The sequence below is a fragment of the Oncorhynchus mykiss genome, chromosome 17 (assembly GCF_013265735.2).
Source record: "Oncorhynchus mykiss isolate Arlee chromosome 17, USDA_OmykA_1.1, whole genome shotgun sequence".
In the NCBI taxonomy this organism is placed as follows: Eukaryota; Metazoa; Chordata; class Actinopteri; order Salmoniformes; family Salmonidae; genus Oncorhynchus; species Oncorhynchus mykiss.
Genome location: NC_048581.1, coordinates 22,179,500 through 22,204,186, shown reverse-complemented (window position 1 = coordinate 22,204,186; position 24,687 = coordinate 22,179,500). Strand labels below are relative to the sequence as shown.

The following is a 24,687-nucleotide window of genomic DNA, read 5'->3' as shown; positions in this document are numbered from 1 at the left end:
AAATTGCCATTGGCAATAATGCAGCCTAAATCAAGAGTAGGCCTAAACCTATTATTTTGCTCAACAGGCAACTCCAAAGCCTGCAGAGGTTGTGAAATATGACCAAGAGACTCAGATGCTTTAAAAAATAGGATTGCTATTATTTTGTCTTGGTATCATGACAATTATATGACCAAATGCCTGCTCCCAAACAAAGTGGAGTGAGGGGAGGAAAAAGATGAAACGCAGCATGGGCTTGGACTCCGTTTCAAAAGATCATTTATATGACAGCGATTCCACACGTTACAGACAAAATACAGAAAATCCTATGTGAAAGCAGTATTATTCAGTACATTTAGTTATTGCTTGCATTTCTAAAGTCTATCAACCTTACCAGCAGGCTTGCCAGCTAAGATAGTTAGACAAGCTACACTAACTTGATTGATAGCCTGATATGGCTTCTTGGTAGCTAGTTATGAGGTTGATAACCTATCTGGGCTAGCTAAAGCCAACTTCATAAAATTGCTAAGTGACTAGTACACGTGCCTGTGTGGTTGGTTGCTATTGTGCTCAAACGGTGCCACCTTGGATCACAGAACACACCAGCAGCTGGGGGTTTCATCATTCCTGATTTCATGGTTTCTATTGGTCCTGCCAAAACGTTGTGGAGTTTAGCTTCCAGGTCAAGAGAGAACGAAGAGTTCATTACGGGCATCTAATTATAATAATACACTCGATACTTTGATAAAGCCAGGAAGATAATGACTCTTCAGTTGGTTAATATTTACTGTGAGCAATAGGAGAACGGACCCTGAACTTCTCATCGTGGCCTTGTCATGGACATGCACCCCCTCATCTCTCTCTCTGAGCTTGTGTTAGTGTCCCAGCCCTCCCTGGGCTTCAAAGCAAAACAGCAACAAAGACTTTGGTTGTCCTCTTTACGGGGACCAGCACATAGTGCTGTGAACCCATGAGGGAGCAAGACAGTCTCTGTGCACTTAGCCCATATAACAATGTCATCATGCACTGTGTGCTGCTACCCAGCACTTTGGCGCAGATGCATTAGCTGTACCCTTCTACACCAAGTCTGGCGTAGGCTGCTAGGTTCACAACAAGCGGGCTCTGGGGTAGGAGAGGTTGGGATGTCTGTGTCCCATCAGTGAGGTACAGTGGACAGCGATAGATATCCCACATCGTGTAGTGGAAAAGTGCTGCTTTTAGTTGAAAAAAGAGCCAGCAAGGACCAAGCCACCACACGATGCGGACAAATGTCAAAAATGTGTCCGTTAAGAAAATAAGGAACTAATTTTATGGGTGCCTTTGCAGGAGACTGGATCTAGGGCTTTTTTGTTGTGCTCCACTTTCCGTGAATCCAACACAAGCTACAGCAAACTCATTACAGTACAGAAACATCATCCATTCCCACTGGGGCACACCCTTCCAAACCATCCATGAATAGGAGCACTCAACATTTCATGGAATGGCAGCATCATAGGGAAACACACCATCTGCAGTAGGCATGAGGGACTTCCGTTGGAGCTGACTGTAAAAGACCTGCCATGATTGACACTTTCCGCCAGTTGCTTCCCATTTCCCTCCAAGTCTTCCTGCCTACACGGGCAATCGGGCAATTTTATTTCCTTGACATGACCAGACCAGGAAATCCTCCGCCGAGCGTATATAACCAAGGTCCAATATACAAGTGATTCAGCCTCACTTGATGCTAGTGAACAAACGCTGGACTGAAAGTCTACTTTGCATTACAAAATAGGCCTGTTTCTTGAAACTGTAGCTTAAAATACTTTAGAAGAGGTAGAACGCAGCTACCTGCCAGCTCACACTAAGTAATTACTATAGTGCCCGAGGGCAAGAGAGGGAAGGTTTTAGACTTAATTGAGTGTGAATCCAGTAATTCATTAGCCACATCTGGGGCAGCTAATGGGGGAGGTCAACCCTCCAGACGCATTTTCAGAATTCAGCTAAATAATTGTGGAGGCCACAACTGAATCCTAGGAACACTGGCTCAAATTGCCATCTTGCACCTACACAGCTTAACTTCAAGATTGATAACAGACATCTGAATACTGTGCTCTGAATACCACACCGGAAATATAATGAAAATATAAACACAACATGTAAAGCGTTGGTCCCATGTTTCATGAGGTGAAATTTAAAAAAATCCCAGAAATGTTCCATTACACACAAAAAGTTAGCATTTCTCCAAGATAATCCATCCACCTGACAGGTGTGGCATATCAAGAAGCAGATTAACAGCATGATCATTACACAGGTGCGCCTTGTGCTGGGGACAATAAAAGGCCACTCTAAAATGTAGTTTTGTCACACAACGCGACTGACGTACCAAGTTTTGAGGGAGCGTGCAATTGGCACACTGACTGCAGGAATGTCCACCAGAGCTGTTGCCAGATAATTGAATGTGAATTTCTCTCCCATAAACTGCCTCTAAAGTCATTTTATAGAATTTGGCAGTACTTCCAACCGGCCTCACAACCGCAGAACACGTGTACCTGCGCCAGCAAACGACCTCCACATAGAGCTTCACCTGCAGGATCATTTGAGACCAGCCACACGGACATCTGACGAAACTGAGGAGTATTTATGTCTGTAATATAGCCCTTTTGTGGGGAAAAACTCATTCTGAGTGAGTGAGCCTTGCTCCCAAATGGGTGGGCCCCACCCCTGGCTGCACTTTCCCAGTTATAGAAATCCATAGATTAGAGCCTAATTAAATTATTTCAATTGATTTCCTTAAATGAACTGTAACTCAGTAAAACCATTGAAATTGTTGCATGTAGTGTTACATGCAACAATATATTTTTGTTATAAAACTCAAGTAGTATTGGTCCAATGTTTCATGAGGTGAAATAAAAGATGCCAGAAATGTTCCATGTGGACAAAAGGCTTCTCATTTTGCACACAAATGTGTACATCCCGCCTAGTGAGAATCTCTCTTTTGGTAAAATAATCCATCCACCTGAAAGGTATGGTATATCAAGAAGCTGATTAAACAGGATGATCATTACACAGGTGCACCTTGTTCTGGGAATAAAAGGTCACTAAAATGTGAAGCTTTGTCACAACACAATGTCAGATGTCTGAAGTTGAGGGAGCGTGCAATTGGACATTCCTGCAGTCAGCATGCCACCAAAGCTGTTGCCAGAGAATTTAACATTTATCTACCATTAGCTGCCTCCATTTTAGAGGTTCTGGGGCCTCAACCGCAGACCATGTATATGGTGTCGTATGGGCGAATGGCTCACTGATGTCAACAGTGACCCATGGTGGCAGTGACGTTATGGTATGGGCAGGCATAAACCACGGACAACAAACACAACTGCATTTTAAATCGATGGCAATTTGAATGCAGATACCATTACGAGATCCTGAGGACCATTGTCGTGCCATTCATCTGCCGCAATCACCTCACGTTTCAGCATGATAATCCACAGCCCCCATGTTGCAAGGATCTGTACACAATTCCCGAAAGATGAAAATGTCCCAGTTCTTCCATGGCCTGCAGTCACCAGGCATGTCACCCATTGAGCATGTTTGGTATGCTCTGGATCAACGTATGACAGCGGGTTCCAGTTCCCGGCAATATCCAGCAACTGCGCACAGTCATTGAGTGGGACACCATTCCACAATCAAACAACCTGATCAACTCCATGCGAAGGAGCTGTGTCACGCTCCATGCGGAAAATGGTAGTCACAAAAGATACTGACTGGTTCGGAACCACACCCCTACTTTTAAAAAAATGTTTAAAAAGGTTTTGACCAACAGATCCAGCTTTGTGAAATCCATAGATTAGGGCCACATGAATTTATTTCAATTCACTGATTTCCTTATACGAACTAATTCAGTAAAACCTTTGAAATAGCCACATTTATATTTTTGTTCAGTATAAAATATGAATCATTCTCATTGTACCAATACATAACATTTTGACTGTAGCAATCTAATAAGACAAAATACAAAGTCCAGTCCACTGGATTTGGTGTTTTATTTTGCAGTTCTTTACATTTTAGAAAAAGAATCCAAGAATTTTCCCTCCTGTGTGTTTTCGTCTGGCTTCTTCATGGTCCATGATGCCAGCTGAGGTGGTCAGCACGATGTATCTGAAGAAACAGACAAGGTGTGTAAGACATGAGTTTATAAACACTCACAACAGGCAGACTTAAATTCATTTATGGCAAGCAGTAGGGAAATTCTATTACAAAAGTACATTTAACATTAATAGACTAAGACCATGAAACACCAGGAACAGCTGAGACAAATCCAGTTGAACCCCTTCTAAAGCAACATCAGTCACTTCCATTGATGCCATACAACACTTAAACAAGCATTTCCCAACCTCGTCCTTCAAAAACCTGCTAGAAACCAATTGCACACCATCATTACCGCATCAAGACAACTTAAGGTACTGTTTTGGTCTCTACTCCCGAACCACTTTTCCACAGTAAAGCTAAATAGAGCCAAAGCATGTCAACCTAGGTCCTGCATGAGTCTAATGCATTTATAAACTACCCCATATCCAGGCCAGTGAGGGGGGAAAAGGTTTGTGTTGGACCCTGGTTGGTGCTCATTTGATGTGACTTAGCTCACTTGTATGGTTTGCACTATTGAAGATGGACTGAATTTTGGCGACATTAGTCCTCCATTTATGTTGTATGGAGGCCATTATGATCATAAACATTCAATGCTTTTCCAATCAAGCAAAGTTAGCAATGCATGTGGATGTACAGAGTGAAGCCTATCATAACAAGAAATGCATTGCGGCGGTAAAACTATTCCTGATAGTGATTATCCAAATCACATTCAATCTTCACTTTAAGAGTCATTCTCTTAGAAAAAGCTAGATGCAACAAATGTTATGAAGTCATACAGGGGGACTGGAATAAAAGCCGGTACACCCATTAGCTCTCCCGGAGGATGGTTTACCACCCTTTATGAAAAACATTGCAACCAAATACGTCTTGTGCCCTTTGAAATAATTTGCTCATTCAACATATCAAATGGCTATGTAGGCTACTAATCGTTTTATTCATCTGAATCAACCACAAAATTTATTCAGGAAATGTAGCTTTTCGAGTTGTCATATTTATCTTAGAAGTGTTTACTTTGCAGGCTGTCTAGCATCTATTGAGTTTCAATGTCCCATACATTGGATGCCCAAATCAACTGTAAGTATATACAAAACAAGTTCCTAAAATTAATGTTAAGGATTCACAAATAATCTTGATTCGAATCCCAACTAATACAATAGCAAAGTGAATCATTTGTTTCTGCAAAAATAATTTAAATGAAACAAATTGTTAAGTGAATCAACTTTGCATGGCCTTATTCGCAAGTGTCAGGGGATATTTTTGAACATGGTAAAAACATGAATACACGTTATCCTTTGCTAAACCATTAGAGGGTACAAGATGTTTGGAATTGGCTACCTAGTCTCTTCTCGATCATATTTTATAGACTAGGCCTACCTGCTTCAGCAATGTCCGACTGTCTCTCTCCTTGAGCAACAGCCCACACTTCTCGCACATGCAGACGATGCTCGCAAACACACTTAAGCGTAATTCTGATCCTGTCTGATGTAGATTTTTTGTGAATTTATAAAAATATTTACACCATTCCTAAACAAATTACATTACCAGAAATAAAACTCAAACTTGCCCTAAACTTTTGGGATCTTGGAAAACACAATTTTAAAATTCCATGACCGTCCCAGGATTTTCATGACCATACGAACCCTGATCATGTCATCAAAATTCAGTTCCATCTTCAATAGTGCAAACCGTATAAGTGCGCTAAGTCACATCAAATGAGCACCAACCAGGGTCCAACACAAACCTTTTCCCCCCTCACTGGCCTGGATATGGGGTAGTTTATAAATGCAGGACCTAGATTGACATGCTCTGGCTCCATTTAGCTAGTAATAGGCTCCATTTGGTTATGATGGCATATAATAAAAGTCTGTGTAACAATGTAGCAATGCAAGACATTATATTCTTTAAAATTGTATTAATTATATAAAATGTTGTTTCTAAAGTACATCAATTTAAGAAATAGGACGTTGCCCCTTTAAGACGAGAACTTTCAAAAGAGACATGGCTACAGCAGGCCAGCCAAGACGAATGTGTCTTTTTGTAGCTTTCTTTTTGCAGACTATCAATAGTCGACAGTAGCCAACCTATTGCAATTTTTGCAGCATTGAAGGTTTACTTTTGTAAATCGCTTACCCTAAAACAAATAAGTGCAGTGAGTAGCTTGATAAATACTTATTTTTACTCTTGACAGTTTGTGTGCCATGCGAACGCCTCAAGTACGGTTGGAGTTCAAGAAGTTGCGAGTTCAAGTTGAATGAACTCCCAATTATATTGCTCAAATACAAATAGCATGACTTTCCCGTCTGTAGCCTTCAAAGGTTTTCTATGTCAGACTGACACAGGTAAACGCCACAGATGGAACGCCAAAATATGCCGACTATAGATGGGCTAGCTGATAACGGCAAGAAAACGATGCACATGCTTTAAATGGGGCAGAAGTCCAAGCATAGTTGTGGATGGCCAAATAGCTAGCAAGAATGACAACTGCCCTGTGGGGAATCGTGACCCGTTTCAGCTAGTTCATCTTGTTCTTGATGCCATGTCTTGTTTTGAGGTGTTTTGACTGATTTGCTAATGGCTAAAGTTCGCTAGCTAGCTAGCCAACCACTGTAACAATGCATTTGAGAGACAAGTGCTTATTGTGCAAATTTGGGTTTTCAATAAACATTGGAGACGAAATACAGTCCACATATCAACAACCTAAGCCAGTCCCGTCGGTTTTTCCCCCTAGCTGCGGACGAGTCATTGGATTCATCAATCGACATCACACAGATCAATAAATCTGTGACCATGCCCTCACCACATCCACCATTGGACTTAAGTAAAGCTGAGAGCAATTTCATGCACATAGTGATACTGTAAGAACATTCAATCATATTCACCCCCTTTTTGCAGGTCAAATCCTGTTCAAGAGGCTGCAGCAATCATATTTCCATGGATACATTCCGTAGAAAGTGGAAGCACACAGAGGACACTCAGTCCCAGGGACCCAAGTTGCCCATCCCCGACTTATGATAAAGGTTTTAGTTCCCGTTGCCCAGGCTGCCCTCATCTTTTCAAAGTGCATTTCAAGGACTGTTCCAATCTCCAACCCAACCAGCTCCCAGCATCTATAAATACTAGACTAATGCTGCATTTGATTGCTCTTAATGCTATCGGAAGCTGAACATTCAGGCACGGAAATAAAAGGCTTATTAGTTTAGTTGCTTTGACATCCAAATAAACGTTAGAGATTTAAAGTCTGTGAAACCCGGTGCACAATTTTATACACCCCAAAGGTGCACATTAACACGACATCAAGAGATGCATTCATACGTGAAACACCGTAGCAAACAAAGTCGCCACTGCACAACCGGGATACGGCCACTCCGACATTCATGCCACCATTAGGGTGCTGCTGACTGATTCTCACCCGAACTGTCTTGAGGGCAGGAGGTTGTTCTGCCACTTTTCCAGATCCTTCAACTGGAGGTCAAAACGAGGGCTGATCACACCACACTGAAATGAGCAAAAGAAAGATTAGAAGTGCCAGGTGCAAATATACAATTACGCAGGTAGGCTGATAATGCCACAATGCAGAATATGAGCACGGGAAAAAAACATGTCAGAGAAGAAGAGCAAAACAGAGGGGTCACAGTCTATCAATCTACCCCAATACAAAAGATAAGTAAAATTAAGTAGAATGGCACTCATTTATTGAACTTTTTTTATTTTATACCTTGTTCAGCCTGCCAGTGAGATTGACGACTATTTTCCCAGCTCTGTGGTCGTCGATGATCTCAAACTCACCAATGTAACCTGGGATAACAAGGGAGGCAGGGAATCAAAATCAAGTACAGACACACAGCATTGTCGACAGGACGTTACAGGGCTTGAACTCAGATCCCTCAACCGGAGGCAAGCAATTCTCCTCCTGGAGGGAAGTGGGTTATGTAGTCTCCTGGTCATACCTGTAACTGACACCTGCACATCTTGACTGGACCCATACCACTTACAAATCAAATGATACATTTCAGTAACTCACCGTGCTTCATCATGACGGTCAGGAAACGTACAATGACCTTCGAACACGGCCGGATCAGAACCTGGCGTTTCCCACGTTTCTCAGCATTGTTGATGCTTTTGAGCGCATCCGCAAGAACGTTCATGCGCACCATGATGCCTGTCGATCAAAGATACATACAAAGTTAAATTAGTTTAGGAGTTGAAAGGCAGCCAACCACTGCTCAGCTAACTAGTTAATAGTAAACAGTCTAATAGTGGTTTGTTCTCCTCATAACATGCTGTGAAACTGGCAAGCTAACGTTAGCTGTCTAGCTAGCTATTGACTTGACAAATAAGTCAGCCAACAAACTGACTAAGCTAGCTCAAATGTAGGTAGATGGATATTGAGTAAGCAATGACAATTTGAGTATAGGCTTACCTAACGTTAGCGAAGATATTGACTAGCAAAGTATTGCCCAACTAGCCGGTTAGCTTACGTTACGTGGTTACTTTGGTGAAGAAAACAGAAGGCTACATACTAAAGTAGCAACCTCGACAGACATTATGCTAGCTATCCAAATTACCTGGTTAGAGCGAACCGTCTACATTTCACTGGTCAAGACATAACATTCGAATGGCTAGCGCCAACACCAACTATTTCAAAACTGGGACAAACGTTAGGTCCTTAGATAAGAAATTAGAAGAGGTTTGCACGACCATACAGACACGTTTAACAACCACCATCGACTGTCTACCACGCATGGAAGGACTACGAGTACGGGCCAAACTAGCTAGAAGAGTTGGTTGGCCAACCAAACTGTACTCTTCAACATTTATACCATATCTTGACAATAAAGCAAATTTGTCGATTATTTAAAAACACAACGTAATTAGCAGTATTAATTGTCGGGTTTTATTAATATGCTGTAGCTACCGATTCAACACACCAGTAAAACGGACAGTGATGGGGACTTTACGAATCACAAGGCAAAACACCAACATCTCACAACATATCGACACAATAACCATTTCATGACATTAGTACATTATTAAACGTTTATATAATTTCATAAATTGTGTTTTAGACGGCTGGATGGGTTAGATTTGGGAAAGATTGACAATGAAATTTTAGAGGGGGCCCTTACCGGTTCTGCAATATGGCGGAAAGAGGAAGTAGGAAGACCTAGCGATGCATTATGGGCAAAAACTAAGATTTTTTTACGACGAGTTCACGCGATCACCAGCTGAAAACCACTGGGTTTATGAAAACTTGATACAAAATAAGGTTGATAATTAAATATATATATTATATTTATTCAGACAGTGATTTAGATGCAAATGCATCCTTATTTTACAGTCTCATTACCTTATTTACCCTTTAGTCTAAATGCAAACAAACTTCCAAGTTGATAAAACAGAAGCATTCAATTCATATTGCTGATTATATTTGTGCAAGAAATAGAGATTTCTAAATGAAAGACAAATCTACCAAGATATTTTGAATGTGTCGGTAAGCAAATGTAAACGTCCAAAACATATTACAATCTTTCTGAAACATCTCTGATGTCTCTCTTTTCATATTTACAGTAGTAGTTGGGAAGTCTGTAATCCCTTTTCAAACTATAGTATCTTATGTGGGGCTTTGGTTTAAATCTAAAAGATCGCCATCTAGTGGTTGGAGTGTGGGAAATAAATACAGTATGATGTTTTACCAGTAGGCCTACCGAGTAGATTATGCTTTATTGAAACCTGATGGAGATTTTTCTTTAAATCTCAGATCTTCTGAATTTGAGGATGAATTTAAAATAATAATGATTTAATAACAGGAGGTTCAATCAAAGAAAAAGTAACAAAGCTCACTCTGAACAGGTTTTCAAGGATAATCCAACCTTTTATTTATTGTTCTGTATTCAATTCAACATACATCCACTATATAATGCCTGTCAAGTTATAGTTCTGTTTACAAGGTAAATATTTCAAGCAAAATAGGGTTCATTACTACATACAATTTAAAACAGTAGCAAATCAAACAATTCTGATTATAATTACCATACAATAGATTAGATATAATCACATTAAATGCATCTTTAATGATGTAAATTATGTAGATATTACAGTACATGACACACTAGCTGAGTAGTATCGACTACAGTGTTTTTGAAGAGGAAACATCACTTAAAAGGGTCCAGGGGAAGATACATTAGGTTCAAACACACTTCACGGTAAACTCAAAGAAAGAAGAGATGGTCACAACCTTCTCTTGATAATATAAAATATTAGAAAGTATGACAATTACTCTTCATTTGGGCCACTTTTGCAAGATCAAACATCCCTTACTTCACATGCATATCAAATATATATTTATATATATCTCTAAAAAGTCAACATTGTAATTGCAGCAGCAGTAGAAATGTGGGAAATATAAACTGTAGGCTGTGTGTGTGTGTGTGCGTGCGTGTAGAACACATTCAATAAAAGTTAGAGAATGGTCTCGGCACTGTGCTTCTACACCTGCATTGCTTGCTGTTTGGGGTTTTAGGCTGGGTTTCTGTACAGCACTTTGAGATATCAGCTGATGTACGAAGGGCTATATAAATACATTTGATTTGATTTGATTTGAAGTGTCCTTGCAAGGCAGTCCTTCATTCTCGGGCAGTGTTTGAGCTTGGACATGGATCTAAAACAGCAGACTCTTATAATATATCCTTCCAGTCAACCATCTACATTAAAATGTACATTTCCTCTGAATACTGTACCAGTCCTATGTTGGCAAGATGATAAAATGTACATTTCCTCTGAATACTGTACCAGTCCTATGTTGGCAAGATGATAAAATGTACATTTCCTCTGAATACTGTACCAGTCCTATGTTTGCAAGATGATAAAATGTACATTTCCTCTGAATACTGTACCAGTCCTATGTTGGCAAGATGATAAAATGTACATTTCCTCTGAATACTGTACCAGTCCTATGTTGGCAAGATGATAAAATGTACATTTCCTCTGAATACTGTACCAGTCCTATGTTGGCAAGATGATAAAATGTACATTTCCTCTGAATACTGTACCAGTCCTATGTTGGCAAGATGATAAAATGTACATTTCCTCTGAATACTGTACCAGTCCTATGTTGGCAAGATGATAAAATGTGCCAATAGCTTATTCAAAAATCCTCAAAAGCAGTACGTTTCACTTCACAAAATGTTGTTGAAGTTTTGTATAGTACATGTAGTTGGGTGAAAGTGTGTTGCAGGTTTGGTGTCTGACTGGTTAGCTACAGGTACCTGGCACTCCTCGTTCTCCCTGGAATCAAATGTGAGACACAACCCAGGGGTAAACTGGAATCACTCCCCTCCCCTCTTTAAACTGTCCAGGAGAGGGATCCTGGAGGCAAACTGTAACGTTACAGACAGACATAGTGTAAGCCCAGTGACATACCCACCGGTCAAGACGGCATGGTAACAGTGGAGCACAACGGAATGGCTGAGCGGCACAACAGAAGTAACCAGATTCTGTACCTTTCATGGTTACGTCCTAACTCATAAAAAATGTCCCTTTACTAAGCCAGAGAGTGGGCTTCTATACTCCTTGTCTTAGCCACCGTTACTGATCATGCTAGTTATAGAGCTACTGTCCCTCCTGAGGTCCAGGCCTAGTTTCTGGAGGTCCAGGCCCATGCCCACTAACATCTGGAGCAGGGTGAGCTCCTGCTGTGTGGCTTGGTCCACCAAGGCTGGGCAAGTAGGGTTGCACTGGGGCCAGTGGCAGGTGTCGATCAGGTGGAAGGGACAGCCCTTCAGGGGGGTCTTGCTGTTACGGTTGGCTTCTTGGAAACTCTTATCCCAGCACTGCAGAGCCCGGGGCAGGGAGGTGCCTTTGACTTGAAACGTCATCCAGTTACTAATGTAAAGAACGAGAGGGGGGGGGGGGGGGGAGAGAGAGAGAGAGAGAGAGAGAGAGAGAGAGAGAGAGAGAGAGGAGAGGGAGTGAATGGGTGCCAGAGAACAGGGAGATGATTGAAGTAGGTAGCAGTGAAAAGAGAGAGAGCGTGTTGGGCCACTTGAGCCCTGTATCTTCTCACAAGCAGTATGCCTTGGCAGGCTGCGTCTCAATTGGTTCCCCAGCTGTGCCCTCCTTGTGTCCTGCCTCCAACACCACCACCATAACTACCATCAACATAGCCCTGCATTAGATTACAAAACTGTGAAAATGTGATCCACCTACCTCACACTAGTAAGATTAGGCAACCAGCTCCTCCCCTACAACCCTGAGCATAATCACTCCTCCCATCACCTTCTGCCCTGTCACTGACCCTATGTCCAGCTGGAGAGGTGTGTGTGTGTGTTAAGTGTGCGTGATTTTGTAAGTGTGTGTGTGTTCCCTTTTAAGTGTGTATGTGTTTGCTTGCTTAAAGGGCTGAGTTTGTTTGTGCACGTTTGTGTGTATGGGTGGGTGTGTGTGTGTGTGTGTATGTGTAAAGCGTGCTGGAGGGTTAGTGAAAGTGTGAAATGTCATTCAGTGACACGCAGAATGCGGTTTGATGAACGAGCTACACAAAAAGAGTAGCATGAGCTCACTGGGTAGAGATGGGTCAGGGTAGGGGTGAGGGGTAGATGGGACAGTGGATGTGCTTTTCAGGGCCCCCAGGGAGTCAGATGTCCTACCTTTTAGTGATCAATGTGTGGGACAGGCAGGAGGGTGCGAACACAGCCCTGCAACACACACCACAGCATAACGTCAGCACTGAGCAGCGTGACATATTTCATAGTGTTGGGAACATGTGGAGAATATTGCTGTTGATTCATTTGAGCTAATTTTCCATTTCAGCTGATCAATAGTATACACTGACAGTACAAAACATTAAGAACACCTGGTCTTTCCATGACAGACTGACCAGGTGAATCCAGGTGAAAGCTATGATCCCTTATTGATGTCACTTCAGTCAGTGTAGATGAAGGGAAGGAGACAGGTTAATTACTTTTTTTTAAGCCTTGAGAAAATGTAAACATGGTTTGTGTAAGTGTGCCATTGAGGGTGAATGGGCAAGACAAAATATTTAAGTGACTTTGAACAGGGTATGGTAGAAGGTGACAAAAACACACCGGTTTGAGTATGTCAAGAACTGCAACACTGCTGGGTTTGCCTGTATCAAGAATGGTCCACCACCCAATGGACATCCAGCCAGCTAGACAGAACTGTGGGAAGCATTGGACTCAACATGGTCCAGCATCCCTGTGGAACACTTTCGACACCTTGTAGAGTTCATGCCCTGACGAATTGAGGCTGTTCTGAGGGGAAGAGGTGATGGGGTGCAACTCAATATTAGGGAGGTGCTCTTACTTGTTTTGATCACGAAACGTAGGTTTTGTGAATTCTTTGCCTATATGTCATGGATCAATCTCAAGCTCAGCTGTCTACCACATTCCACGGTCACGTCCGTCGCTGCAGCTGCACACTTACGTGACATCTTTGAGTGAGTTCTTGATATCCTTTCCCAGGTTCTGCATGTAGGTCCACTGCTGTTCTGACAGGGTCTGACCCCCCAGGTAGATATTCTCCACTCTCAACTGCTCCTCGTCAAACAGCCACTGCACCACAAACAGAGGGGCTGTGACACACACACACACACACACACACACACACACACACACACACACACACACACACAGTATGAGAACAGAGTTGGGGTGTTGCTTGTACCTATAAGTGTTTTATTGGGTAACATGAGGGTCGTAACATTTATTGGTATCTTGATGGGTAACACGATGGACATAAAGTTTACTAGCGTTCTGATTCATGACCCTTCAGCTTTCATATATGAAAGACACATTCTTACAAGATGATGGTAGGTAGTAAAGACACTCACAGGTCAGGGAGGAGTAGAGTTTGTGGCTGAAGAAGCACTGCCACTCCTCTCCTTTCTTGTACTGCTGCCGACACTTGTCTGGGACCACCCCGTTCCACAGCCTAAGAAAACAGCCATTGGAGAAAAATGGCTTCCAGTGCGCATTGAACATAGACAGGGCAACTGTTATATGCTAAAATTATTGGTGTACTTCAAAACAATGGAAATAAAGCTACACGTGTGATGAGATGCAATGCTTTGTTCAGGGCATCTGTCATTATAAGGTCATAGAGACATGGATAAGCTGAAGGGAGAGAGACAGATGTGCTTTACTTGAGTCCTCTCTTGATGGCGTCTACAGGTGAGCAGGAGACACTGTCTGGGCAGTCAGGAACCCTCTGCTGTTTACTCTCCAGAAACCAGCCCGAATCCACCAGGCCTCGGACCTGGGCCTCTACCCCCAGCTGCTCCAGCTGACTGGACACTCTCTCAATGTTCAGTAGCACTCCCGTCCCTCCAGCACTGCAGGGGAGCAAAGAAACTGGGTAAAAATTGGCACACTGCCAATTGGAGCCAAAATGGCCGACAGCTAGCCACAATAATGCTATGCTGTCACAGTCAGACTTAACTGTGTGTCCTTGTTTTAGTCCTCAGGGTGTCTCACCAAACATGTTGCTAACCTGGGAAGAATCTCCAGAACTGTGTCCTCCTTTATGGAAGAGGCCCCTAATAGACATGATGTCATTGTCCCACACTCTACGGCCAATACAGGACAGCAGGGCTCGTAAACATCTTTATGGTAGACAACAGTAACAGGACGTCCTAAAATAGACTCACTCTGTCAATGTGTGTGAGTGTGTGGAGCTGGGTAGCGGAGACAGATGGTGCCAGACAACGGGGCAAGATTGGGAACAGACCCAAAGCAGAGGAGAGGAACTCACCTTGTGCCAGCCAGCATGACAACCTTGGCCTGTTTGATGCCTTTAGGGACTAGGTCTTTGATGACCTCACGGATGATCAGGGAACCCATGAAGGTATACTCAACTGGAGGGAAACATAGATAAGCAATCAATTGAACAAACCACCATATTGAAATGGCTTTGGTGTTGAGGAAAATAATGAGGATCTGCTGGTGGTGAGAGGACCTACTGGCATCTTTCTCCTTCTCTTTTCCCGGGCCTCTCTTCTCCTTGGTGGCTGTGGGCCCTGTGCCACTCCACACGTCGCTGGAGCAGTACGGGATGAATCTGCAGAAGAGGAGATACACAGCTGGGTCAGAGCCACTCACACACACACACACACACACACACACACACACACGCGCACACACACGCACACGCACACACGCACACACACACACGTCATGTTTGATATTCATCATCTCAGCCTGCAGTTGGCTTCTTCAATCACACAGATCCTGAGAACTTTAGTTAGCAGTACAGTATGAGCAGTACAGTATGTAGGACAACATGTACCGGTAACATACAACAACCAGCGTGTTAACAAGCATACTTACACAATATTACTGTTATACCAATGAGGGTTTTCTTCCGCCTGGGCTGACAATATTCCACTTCCTGTAAAGCAACCAATAGAAAGTCAAGCAGAGACAGTGGTGACCTCTCATTGGACATACAGTAGGACACAACTCTGATGTCATATGACAATCAACAACCCATGACACAATGTATATTGGGAATGGGACCAAACATGGACGCCCATGTAAAACATGTATGATGAATGACGAGGACGCATTCTAAAACAGTACCTACCTTTGCGCGTTTGGGGCCAGTCGGATGAGGTCATGAGTCGTGGGATATTTTTATATCTGGTATCGCAGGAGTCTTTGTTGTAGCAGCACCAACCGCCTAAAAATAAGACACTAATATTAGCTTCTCACATCCGGTTTCAGAAGCTCAGAAAGGGAGACCCCCTTGTTAGCCCATTTCAGAGGCCTGAGAGGAATGGGGGTTGGGAGGAATGGGAGAGGGAGGGTAACTGAGGCATCCACCTGCAGCTCCATCGGCTAGCCTCTGGTCAGGCTCCCGAACTGAGGGAGTGTCTGTGGGGTCTGATGCACATGTATGGCAATGGACTGTTGAATAGAAACGGCAGGGATATAAATTGGTGGCTATTATGTGACTGCTTCCTAAAATCCCACCTGGGGTCCATTAATGGTTGAGTTATAATCTTAGTCATACCTATGCTTATATGCATATTTAACATGTAAATCAAATGTAAGTCAAGCCTTTTGGAACCGTACCACCTGCTGAGAAAATAAACAAATGAACAAACTGTGGCATTTGTGACCTAATCAGATCCTTGCCGTATAAAAGAGTGGATATCTTGGTACTTGTTGACCTGTATCCAACAGCAAAGTACCTCTGATGTAGGATATGTACGCTGTGACATTTCAACCTGCTGAAATGTTTGTTCTTAGAGGATGTGACACATCCGGTTGTAGGTCTCAGAATACACGTGTGATGTCACAACGCAATCCTCATAAATATCCCATAGCGACAGAGGGGCGAATGCCAGAGGAGGCGTCCAATCAGAGTGACAGACAGTCGCCGAAAAAGACGAAAAAGGGAAAGGAGACTTACCACCGGTCCAGATGCCGATGAGGGCGTCACACAAACATGCCACGCGCTGACCTCTCAAGATCAAATGAACCAGATGAGTTTAAAATACACACCTTCCAGAAATATCAGCCATCGCTTACTCCCTTTGAAGTCCTTTAGGTAAAACCTGTGGACCACAAATAAACATGGATGAAGGGCTGTGAATGGTGAAACCTAGAGAACACTGCTGTATAGTGTCATGTGTTGGCCGATCTTCCAACCATAATCACTCATCATTGTAACCCCTTATCAACACAATGATGCTAAGTACCATAAAGTACGTGACAATTCCTGAATTATTTTATTTCTTCAAAGTTCAACCACAAACTCTAATTCAAAGTCCTTTGATAGTGATTAAAACCATTTACCCCTTGCCGCCACCAACTTAGATAGCTGATAGCTGAGGACTAGATTACTACTTTATCTAATATTAAAACACATTACAGTGTAATAACAGCTGTAATAGCACTGACAAATACAAAGACACGAACAACTGGTTAGTTATTTCAGTGTTTTCACGGCACTATATGATTCCTAATCACATCCATTTTTGCTGAAATTGATAGAGTGATTGTACTCAGGACATAAGACAAAATCTCTAGAGCTTTTTTATTATCTAAACAGTCATCATTTGCCTCCATTAAATAGTTTTCCAGAGCATCTTACCCTGCTGCTGTTCCATCGTTGCATGTGACCTGAGTATTCTTGAGGACATGCAGCTTCATATCATCTGAAGCCTTGTTGTTCTGTGAAGCTGACTGCTGGGCTGCCGCCCGACCTCCAGAGTTACCCTCCCTGCCCGACTCCACTGGCCCAGAATGGGGCTCATCTTCTGGGGCCGACTGGGCTGCCTCAGACCCTTGGTTCTGGTTCCCCTGGTTCTTCTTAGATGACTTGCCACTAGGTTTGGCATTGCGGTTGTTCTGGCAACAAATCCCTCCTATCAGCAGCAGGAAAACCACATGGCCCGGGATCTTCATAGTCAATCCAGCCTAAGAGTTTAGCACAAAACATGCTACATGAAACACTCAACTTATAGACACTGAAACACACCATCCTTACTCAATGGTATAGGCGAGAGACGCAGTTTGGTTTAGAGTAATTGGGCACCAGCATTGCAAATGAATGAAGGTTAATGATATGTTAGGCAAATTGACTTAACATACCAAACATCCTTCTCAAAAGTTAAAATAGATTAAAGAAATGATCAATAACAATCAGGATAAATTAAATGCCACAGAAAATCAACATACCCCTTTCAGTATCCAGTTCTGAAGAAGGTCACGTGTGAGGAAGGATCTTGGGTAAAACAGAGCAGCGATGCTACTGAGGAGACAGGTGAGGAGAGACTGTAGGTGAATGGATGCTGGCGTTGAGGACGGCTTGGCCAGTTTTTTGGTGAAGGCTCTGGGTTGGCGGTGCACTTTATAGTGCCACCATATGGATCCTATTTCCCAGCATTCCCTTTGAGCTGCCGCCAGGTTCTGACTGTGCGATGTGACGACACGCTAAGGGTGTTGGATGGTTAGTGGCGAGGAGAAAAGATAACACACGCTCTGCTGAACATATTTCAAGCGCCCCCACCCACTCCCGCCTCGCACCCACACATCCACCCACTTGACCCAGTCCCACAACAAGAAAAAACTATACCTCCCTCATCCCCTCCTCTCCCCTCCTCTCACCCACCCCTCTCCCCTCTGTTCGCCTGTGCTTTGATTTAAACACCTACATGGCTGGCATATCTGCAGCATAATCCTTTCGTGTGCCGTGTACCCCGGAGGTCAGTAGAGCACAAAGCTCAGACACACTCCGACAAGAGCGCATAAGCCCCTGTATGTTGACCTCACGTTGAAAGATCCAGAGGACACACACAAAGGTACAGAGTGGTTGATACTTTGGGTGGCAAAAGCACGTGGTGGCTGTCTTGTTGAGCGATGGGTTTCCAGCTTAATGATATCAGATAGAAGCTCTAAATGAATGTTTATCAAGCTGAACTTTACCCCTTGTGCCACAAATGTTTAATTTGCCAACTGAAGGAGATGTGTTGGTAAACAAATCCAATCAAATTTTATTTGTCACATACACATGGTTAGCAGATGTTAATGCGAGTGTAGCGAAATGCTTGTGCTTCTAGTTCCGACAATGCAGTAATAACAAGTAATCTAACTAACAATTCCAAAACTACTGTCTTGTAAATGACCTCAATAACAGTTATGTGAAGTATCTGTGTTTAAAACTGCAAAATCAATCCACTACAGTAAAACGTTTAGACATAACAATAAGAAAATGATGTGTTGAATGAAGGCTATTAATGTTAATATATAAAATTATTAGAAATATATTGATTAAAAGTTTACAATATGTGCAATTGAATTTGCTATGTATATATTTGACTTTTAGTCAAATCCATCGTCATTTTATGACAGAATTCAAATGCAAAAGCCTCGAGCTAAAGCCCTCCAAAAATCATTGCGTGCAAAACACCGCCATCAAAACCTTTTCTAATCGTGAAGGGTTGTTCATCTTCAAACATTGTCTGGCTTGAAACACTCTAAATGCTTGAAATATAACTGTCTAGAGTATAAATCATTGTTGCTGTTATTACTGCACCTGCTGGGGTAGCCTATATTGTGTGAGACTTGAATAGGACAAGTGTACAACAAATATAAGTCTAATCATCAGGAAATTGAGAGATAAAACAATTGAGGGTTGTGGATTATTTTACAGTCCATATTTTATCGGGCTCTGTATTTACATATAGATAACATAGGGTAAAGTTATAACATTATTGTTTATTTAATAACAATAATAATTTGTTTCTTTGGGATTCGTTAAAGCAAGAAAGGTATAATTTGGTAGTTACCAAATCTGTTTACAGAAGCACCAAAAAAGTACCCACTGTGACCACAATATCTTCCTATATAATTTCCAGGCAAATATTTGTGAAAAAATAAAGTATTACCAGTAAAATCCCCAAATCCCCTTTACACCCTATGCAATATATTACAGATCTCAGCATACGCACAGTACAGAAGTAAATCCAAGTTCTACACGATGTGGCGGTAGTCGACCGGCTGCGAGCTGCTTTACCTTTCGCTGTGCTCCTGTGGGGGCCAGGTTGGGCTGGGGGCTCCTGGACAGGACAGAAGGTTTGCCACTGAGGGAAGAGGCAGGGTATTTGAAACCGATCTCACGTCCCCCCTGTGATAGCTGTGGGGTGACGTACTGATCAGTACAGAAGTTCACGAGCCCGGCCTCTAAAATTCTCATCAATGAAATGCACACCATCCTGACGTGTCAATCAAGTCCCTTAACGAGACCCAGGGACTGGGAGAGACAGCAGAGAGGCTGGGGTTAAGGGACTGGGATAAGGGGCTGGGGATTTTGGGACTGGGGCTGGGGACTTGGAGGGAGGCATGGGATAGTTACATACGATACTTGACACAAAAGCATTGATCGCAGCACTAGTCAGCCTAGACCATTAGCATTTCGACTACCTACAAAACACTCTCACTATCCCTTTAACTGAGCGTTGGGTACTTTCATCTAAACGGCTAAGGGTTGCGCTATGTTTGGACACTATACACCAAACAGTTACAGCAGACAGTAATCCAGGTGTACCTACAACACAGATATGATATCCAGAAATGTTGGTATTTTGGTACTGGTATTTATTAGGATCCCATTAGCCGCTGCAAAAGCATCAGCTACTCTTCCTGGGGTCCACATAAACATGACATAATACATAGTACAGGACATTATTCGTCAAGGACATCAATTATATCCAGAAATGACATCGATAATATCCAGAAATGTTGGTGTGTTTAGTCTCGTAACTAAATGTCATGTATAAAATCAGACATTTATAGTTAGTCTTATTGCTTTGGCATGTTCTAGAAAGGTATTTTTTTTAAAATCTCATTCTGATTCACATTCTCACTTCTCAATAGAAAGCTTCTTCTAAAGCATTTTTTTTTTACTTTCAAGTTATGCCAGAAGGACCATACGTGAAAATATGTCTGTGAGAACGTATGTGTCGAAACAATAAAATGAGATCTAATGACACTGCTATTCTGAACTTGATCTACTGAGCTGAACAATTTCTTCATTCCTTCGGTCGTCTTGAAAGCATGCACACAACCATCTGTCTTCCCAGAAATCAATGCAACAATCTGTTTAACAGATACCTCAAATAGCTGAGAAACGAAAGAAAAAACCTGTTGTAAATCTATCACCTTTTCGCTAGAACGCCTTGAGCAGAGCGTTTGAGATGGCATTGCTGCTATTTTGTTTTCTTTGATATGGGATTCGACAGATGATAATTTTTTTTACGCACCGACGGGCTTCAGATCAATAGCGAAAGCACATTCGATGTTCTCGGCTCCCCATGTTGGTTTCAACTCTCTGAACCAGCTAGAGGTCAGGGGCCAAGCCTCTCCTAACCACCGTGAGGACACACACACATCTCCGAGGTCCATTACCTACTGCACTTTACTTGTAAAGAAAAACATTTAGCATAACCTCACACAGAATGTGCCGAGGCCGTAAAGACCTTGCTGAACTTAACACTAGCAGGGCTAGAAGCTTGACCCCTGAGCACATAAGAGGCATACTTTCTCCCTGTGTTGTTTTTTTCTCACGTACCCTACGCATCTTCAAGGTCAGGCTATAGACACCTAAAGCTTGGGTGGTCCAGGGCACTTTGTCTGCTGAGCATGTGTGTCATCACCAGTGTCAGTGAGCTGATGGCGAGCTAGAATATCTGTCGGCAGAGAGCATCAAAGAATTGACATACACCACATTTTATGGGGACACACCACAACACAGAAAAGGTTATGACCCACTGGTAACAACTTCAAAATCAAGCACACGGGCAGTAAATGCCCACCATATGCTGGCCACATGGGTGCCCGCCGGTGAACAGTATTCATAGCAGCTTGAAGTCAACTTGTAAGAGGACAGAATACAGAAGCTCTGTGGGTGTGAATACTGGCCTGCAGTGACATATAAACCACACAGGAGCTTAAATTGGCAATCTGCTACCACATCACCCTGATATCAGGGTTGTCACCAGCGTTGTAGGGCATTGGTGAGGGGAGAGGGCCCGTGACTGATGAGCCAGGAGAGTGGCATGTTTACGAGCTGCATGAAAGCCGGGCTCAGCGGAGAACAATGGAGCCCAGTGAGAAACATCATTGCCAGGACACACCCTTCAATCAGCCCAGTCGACAGAAGGGACTTGACCGGGATTGGTGCAAAGTGTGAAATGACCACTAAAGAGGACACAGGTGGAGTGGGCAACGCCCTCGACTAGAGCCAGGTGTTTAGAGGCCATGCGTGGCAACCTTCTGCAAACTGTCAACCAGTCAGCGTGATGGATGGAGGGGACCGATAGCGGTGAAAACGGGATCGGCTTCAGGAGCAGGGTAATGTAACGGCCATAGACACGGTGGCATGACATACTGTAGGCCCATAGGTATGGTGGGTCCGTGAGAGGCCACAGAGGGGTGCATCTAATGCTCCCACCTCTCAGCCCATCGTCGGCGTGCCTGGAGCATGTTTGCCAGAACAGATTTCATCAGTAGATGAACTGCACAGCCCCTATCCTCCAGCTAGCAACTGTCGTGCGAGTAAAGAACAAGGCGAGACAGAGAGAGGGGGTATAACTCCACGACTTCAGAAGGTCAGGCCTCTTTGGTCTCATGCAACATACACTGGAACCTAAATGTGTGAAAACAAATTACATTTTAAAAGCAAATACCATTGTAAAAAAAAAAAAAGTTTCAAAAACTCAGTGAAAACACAATAAAATACCAATGTTGTCTGACACACTGGACCCTAAAACTGTCAAAACAAACAAAACTTTGAAAGCAAACACCACTGTCAAGGAATATTCTTTATTTATTAATCGTGTGAAGAACCGAGCCCTGTGGCACACCTAGTACCAAAAACACCACATTAATCAGAGAAATTGTACTTGCAAACTTACTAGCAGAGTATTGCCGAGTCCATGAACGGTCTCCTGTTGCCCAGGTCATTGTCCTCTTGCCAGGGTCCCAGGGGGGCATGGGGACATGCTTCAGTGGATAGCTTGAAGAGTCGTTGGGGCTCATGACACGGAGGAGCAGCAACGTGGCCTTGGAGTCATGCTTGAGCGGCCGAGCACCCAGCCTGTCACTGTGCTGATGTATGTGCCCGCAGGGTCACGCTACGCTCAGAGGGAAGCAGGCAGCAGGGCCTTGGCCCTCACATAAGCCTCTCCCCAGCTGATCCACAACGCAGGGTGCCAACTGCCAACACAGCTGCTGAGGACAAGCACACGTAATGATTGCTACCACCAATGAATAAGAGAGCTATCGGAGTCTTGGGAGTTAATGTTAATGTCCTGAATCTGTAAAAGTAGATACATGTTAATATTAAACCTAATATTCACATGGTCATCCATTATGACATACAGTATAACCCAGATACAGAACATGACCTTGGCTGGATTTCTCTGGAGCTGGTAGGTGGCGGTCTTGCTCATGTCGGGGCGGCCGTAAATCAGGGATTCCTGCTGAGGTGATGTCAGTCCTTTACATCATGTGTTGTGGCTCCCCACTGTGTGGACACGTGGGCACAGCTTTTCTAGAGCCTTTTCACAGGGGGGAGGGAGGGGACCCACATGTCTGACCATTTACTGGAAAGAGAAGTCAGTTTATGTATGAGTGTACGGTATGTTTCAAAAAACATGTGAGCCCCGCTTGTCATCTCTCACTCCCACATCCAGCTACAACAGGCAGTATAGAGAAATGTTGTTTAAAAAAAAAACTTTGACAACCAAATTTGTGTACAGAATTGGCCACTGGCCAACACCATTGTGTTCAGTGCTGCAGTGGATCAGATCAAGCTAATGGCCCCTCGCTTCTCAGAAGCTCTTATAAAGGTTACAGGCATGAATGCTGTGACAAACAAGAACAGAATTTGAACATACAAACACTGCGTAGGAATTCTGCTTGAATTTATGGTAATGTGACAGCTAGCATCTGCGCTAGTATGCTCTGATAATAAATTAGGGACTCTCCCACTGGGCTGACTGATGTTGTGATACAAACAAAACAAAATATGATTGGCTAGTTGCCCTTGTTATAGCCTTAATGTATCAATGCAACTGTTACAAGATATGTTAAATATATGTTTAATTTCAAAGTCAAATCAGTCTTTTGAAAATAATCGTGAATTATTTTTTTAGGTCAGTAAAACCCCCATTACAGTACCAAGCACTCGCACCTGGTTTTGCAATGTTTAAAACAGATAAAACCCAATAACTTTACAAAGAACATGGAAATTAACCAGAAAAATGTACACAAAGAAGACAGATAGGAGGTGCTACTTTTTATTTCACATCAGAAGCATAGGTTTGTTCGGCTTAAAAATGAATGTCCAAAAAGTATCAGCATACAGCATTATGGGAAAGTTGAATATGATATTTTGATACAGAGTTGTTTTTTTTTTTTTACAAAGAAACTCAAAGAAACAAAATGTGTATTTATTATTAAGGTAAATACCAGGTAGATAGCAGGCTGGAAAATACCAATCGCCTCAAAACGTCAACATTTTAGGAGCTTAAGACGGTCCATTGGGAAGCCTCTTGAATACACAAATTAATGAACGGTGTCTTAACCTAACGAGTGGCTTCTTCATATCAAGAGACTCCGGTTATGTTCCAATATCCACACATTCTTAGAATTATGATAGTGTGGGTTTCAGAACTGAGCTCTATTGTGATCCTGCTGAGAGAATGGCACCGTATGATCAATGTCAGTCAGATTTTATCCCAAGGCAGGTGATGGACAACCCTGTAGATCTAGGTCAAGAAACAATATGCTCTGCATCCGAAAGATTTTATGAGTTATATGAATTTATATTGTCCACATGCACAAAATTTACAGCCTTGATTATTCACGGTCCCGTTCGGGAGTTTTATTGCTATTTTCAAATTCTTGTTGCTGATTTCTCGGTCGATATATCAGCAGATTCCTTTTGAGGTGAATCTAGGGGGAAGAAGCCGAACAATTCAACCACAGTTCTCCTGATTGCCATGTTTGGATGCTAAAAATAGCTTCATAATATTATGTAAAATGAATGTCAATG

The 24,687-nt window shown here is 42.8% G+C and overlaps 2 protein-coding genes across 5 annotated transcripts; both read right to left on the bottom strand.

Annotated features, from left to right (window-relative positions):
- Positions 1-3,982: 3,982 nt before the first annotated feature.
- LOC110493491 (40S ribosomal protein S15a) lies at positions 3,983-9,331 on the bottom strand. The gene is made up of 5 exons (XM_021567793.2): positions 9,234-9,331; positions 8,129-8,266; positions 7,823-7,902; positions 7,517-7,602; positions 3,983-4,116 (listed from the first exon to the last, which is right to left on the bottom strand). The coding sequence occupies exons 2-5, from the start codon at positions 8,259-8,261 to the stop codon at positions 4,023-4,025; spliced, it is 393 nt and encodes a 130-aa protein (XP_021423468.1). The 5' UTR covers positions 8,262-8,266; positions 9,234-9,331; the 3' UTR covers positions 3,983-4,022.
- A 1,453-nt stretch (positions 9,332-10,784) lies between these two features.
- On the bottom strand, positions 10,785-23,180 carry LOC110493492 (carboxylesterase notum2). 4 transcript variants are annotated; one of them, XM_036949405.1, is made up of 14 exons: positions 22,544-23,180; positions 19,645-19,711; positions 17,808-18,062; positions 17,221-17,546; positions 16,629-16,681; positions 15,706-15,801; positions 15,450-15,510; positions 15,083-15,180; positions 14,875-14,977; positions 14,267-14,455; positions 13,955-14,055; positions 13,549-13,696; positions 12,753-12,800; positions 10,785-11,988 (listed from the first exon to the last, which is right to left on the bottom strand). In XM_036949405.1, exons 1-14 carry the CDS (start codon positions 22,564-22,566, stop codon positions 11,682-11,684), a joined length of 1,875 nt encoding a protein of 624 aa, XP_036805300.1. In that variant the 5' UTR covers positions 22,567-23,180; the 3' UTR covers positions 10,785-11,681. The 4 variants fall into 4 exon arrangements, with proteins under 4 accessions (XP_036805300.1, XP_021423469.2, XP_036805301.1 ...); XM_021567794.2 differs by having other exon boundaries at positions 17,808-17,880; XM_036949406.1 differs by having other exon boundaries at positions 17,808-17,877.
- Positions 23,181-24,687: the final 1,507 nt, after the last annotated feature.

Bases quoted from the DNA above. Each gene is read 5' to 3' on its own strand.
- LOC110493492 (XM_036949404.1), bottom strand. From the start codon at position 19,842: ATGGTGTGCATTTCATTGATGAGAATTTTAGAGGCCGGGCTCGTGAAC. The intron at 15,511-15,705 runs GTAGGTACTGTT...GTTGCTTTACAG, and splicing joins CTGGCCCCAAACGCGCAAAG to GAAGTGGAATATTGTCAGCC. The intron at 14,978-15,082 runs GTAGGTCCTCTC...GTTTCCCTCCAG, and splicing joins AGAGAAGGAGAAAGATGCCA to TTGAGTATACCTTCATGGGT.
- LOC110493491 (XM_021567793.2), bottom strand. From the start codon at position 8,261: ATGGTGCGCATGAACGTTCTTGCGGATGCGCTCAAAAGCATCAACAAT. The intron at 7,903-8,128 runs GTGAGTTACTGA...TTGTTATCCCAG, and splicing joins GACCGTCATGATGAAGCACG to GTTACATTGGTGAGTTTGAG. The intron at 7,603-7,822 runs GTATAAAATAAA...TGCTCATTTCAG, and splicing joins TCACTGGCAGGCTGAACAAG to TGTGGTGTGATCAGCCCTCG.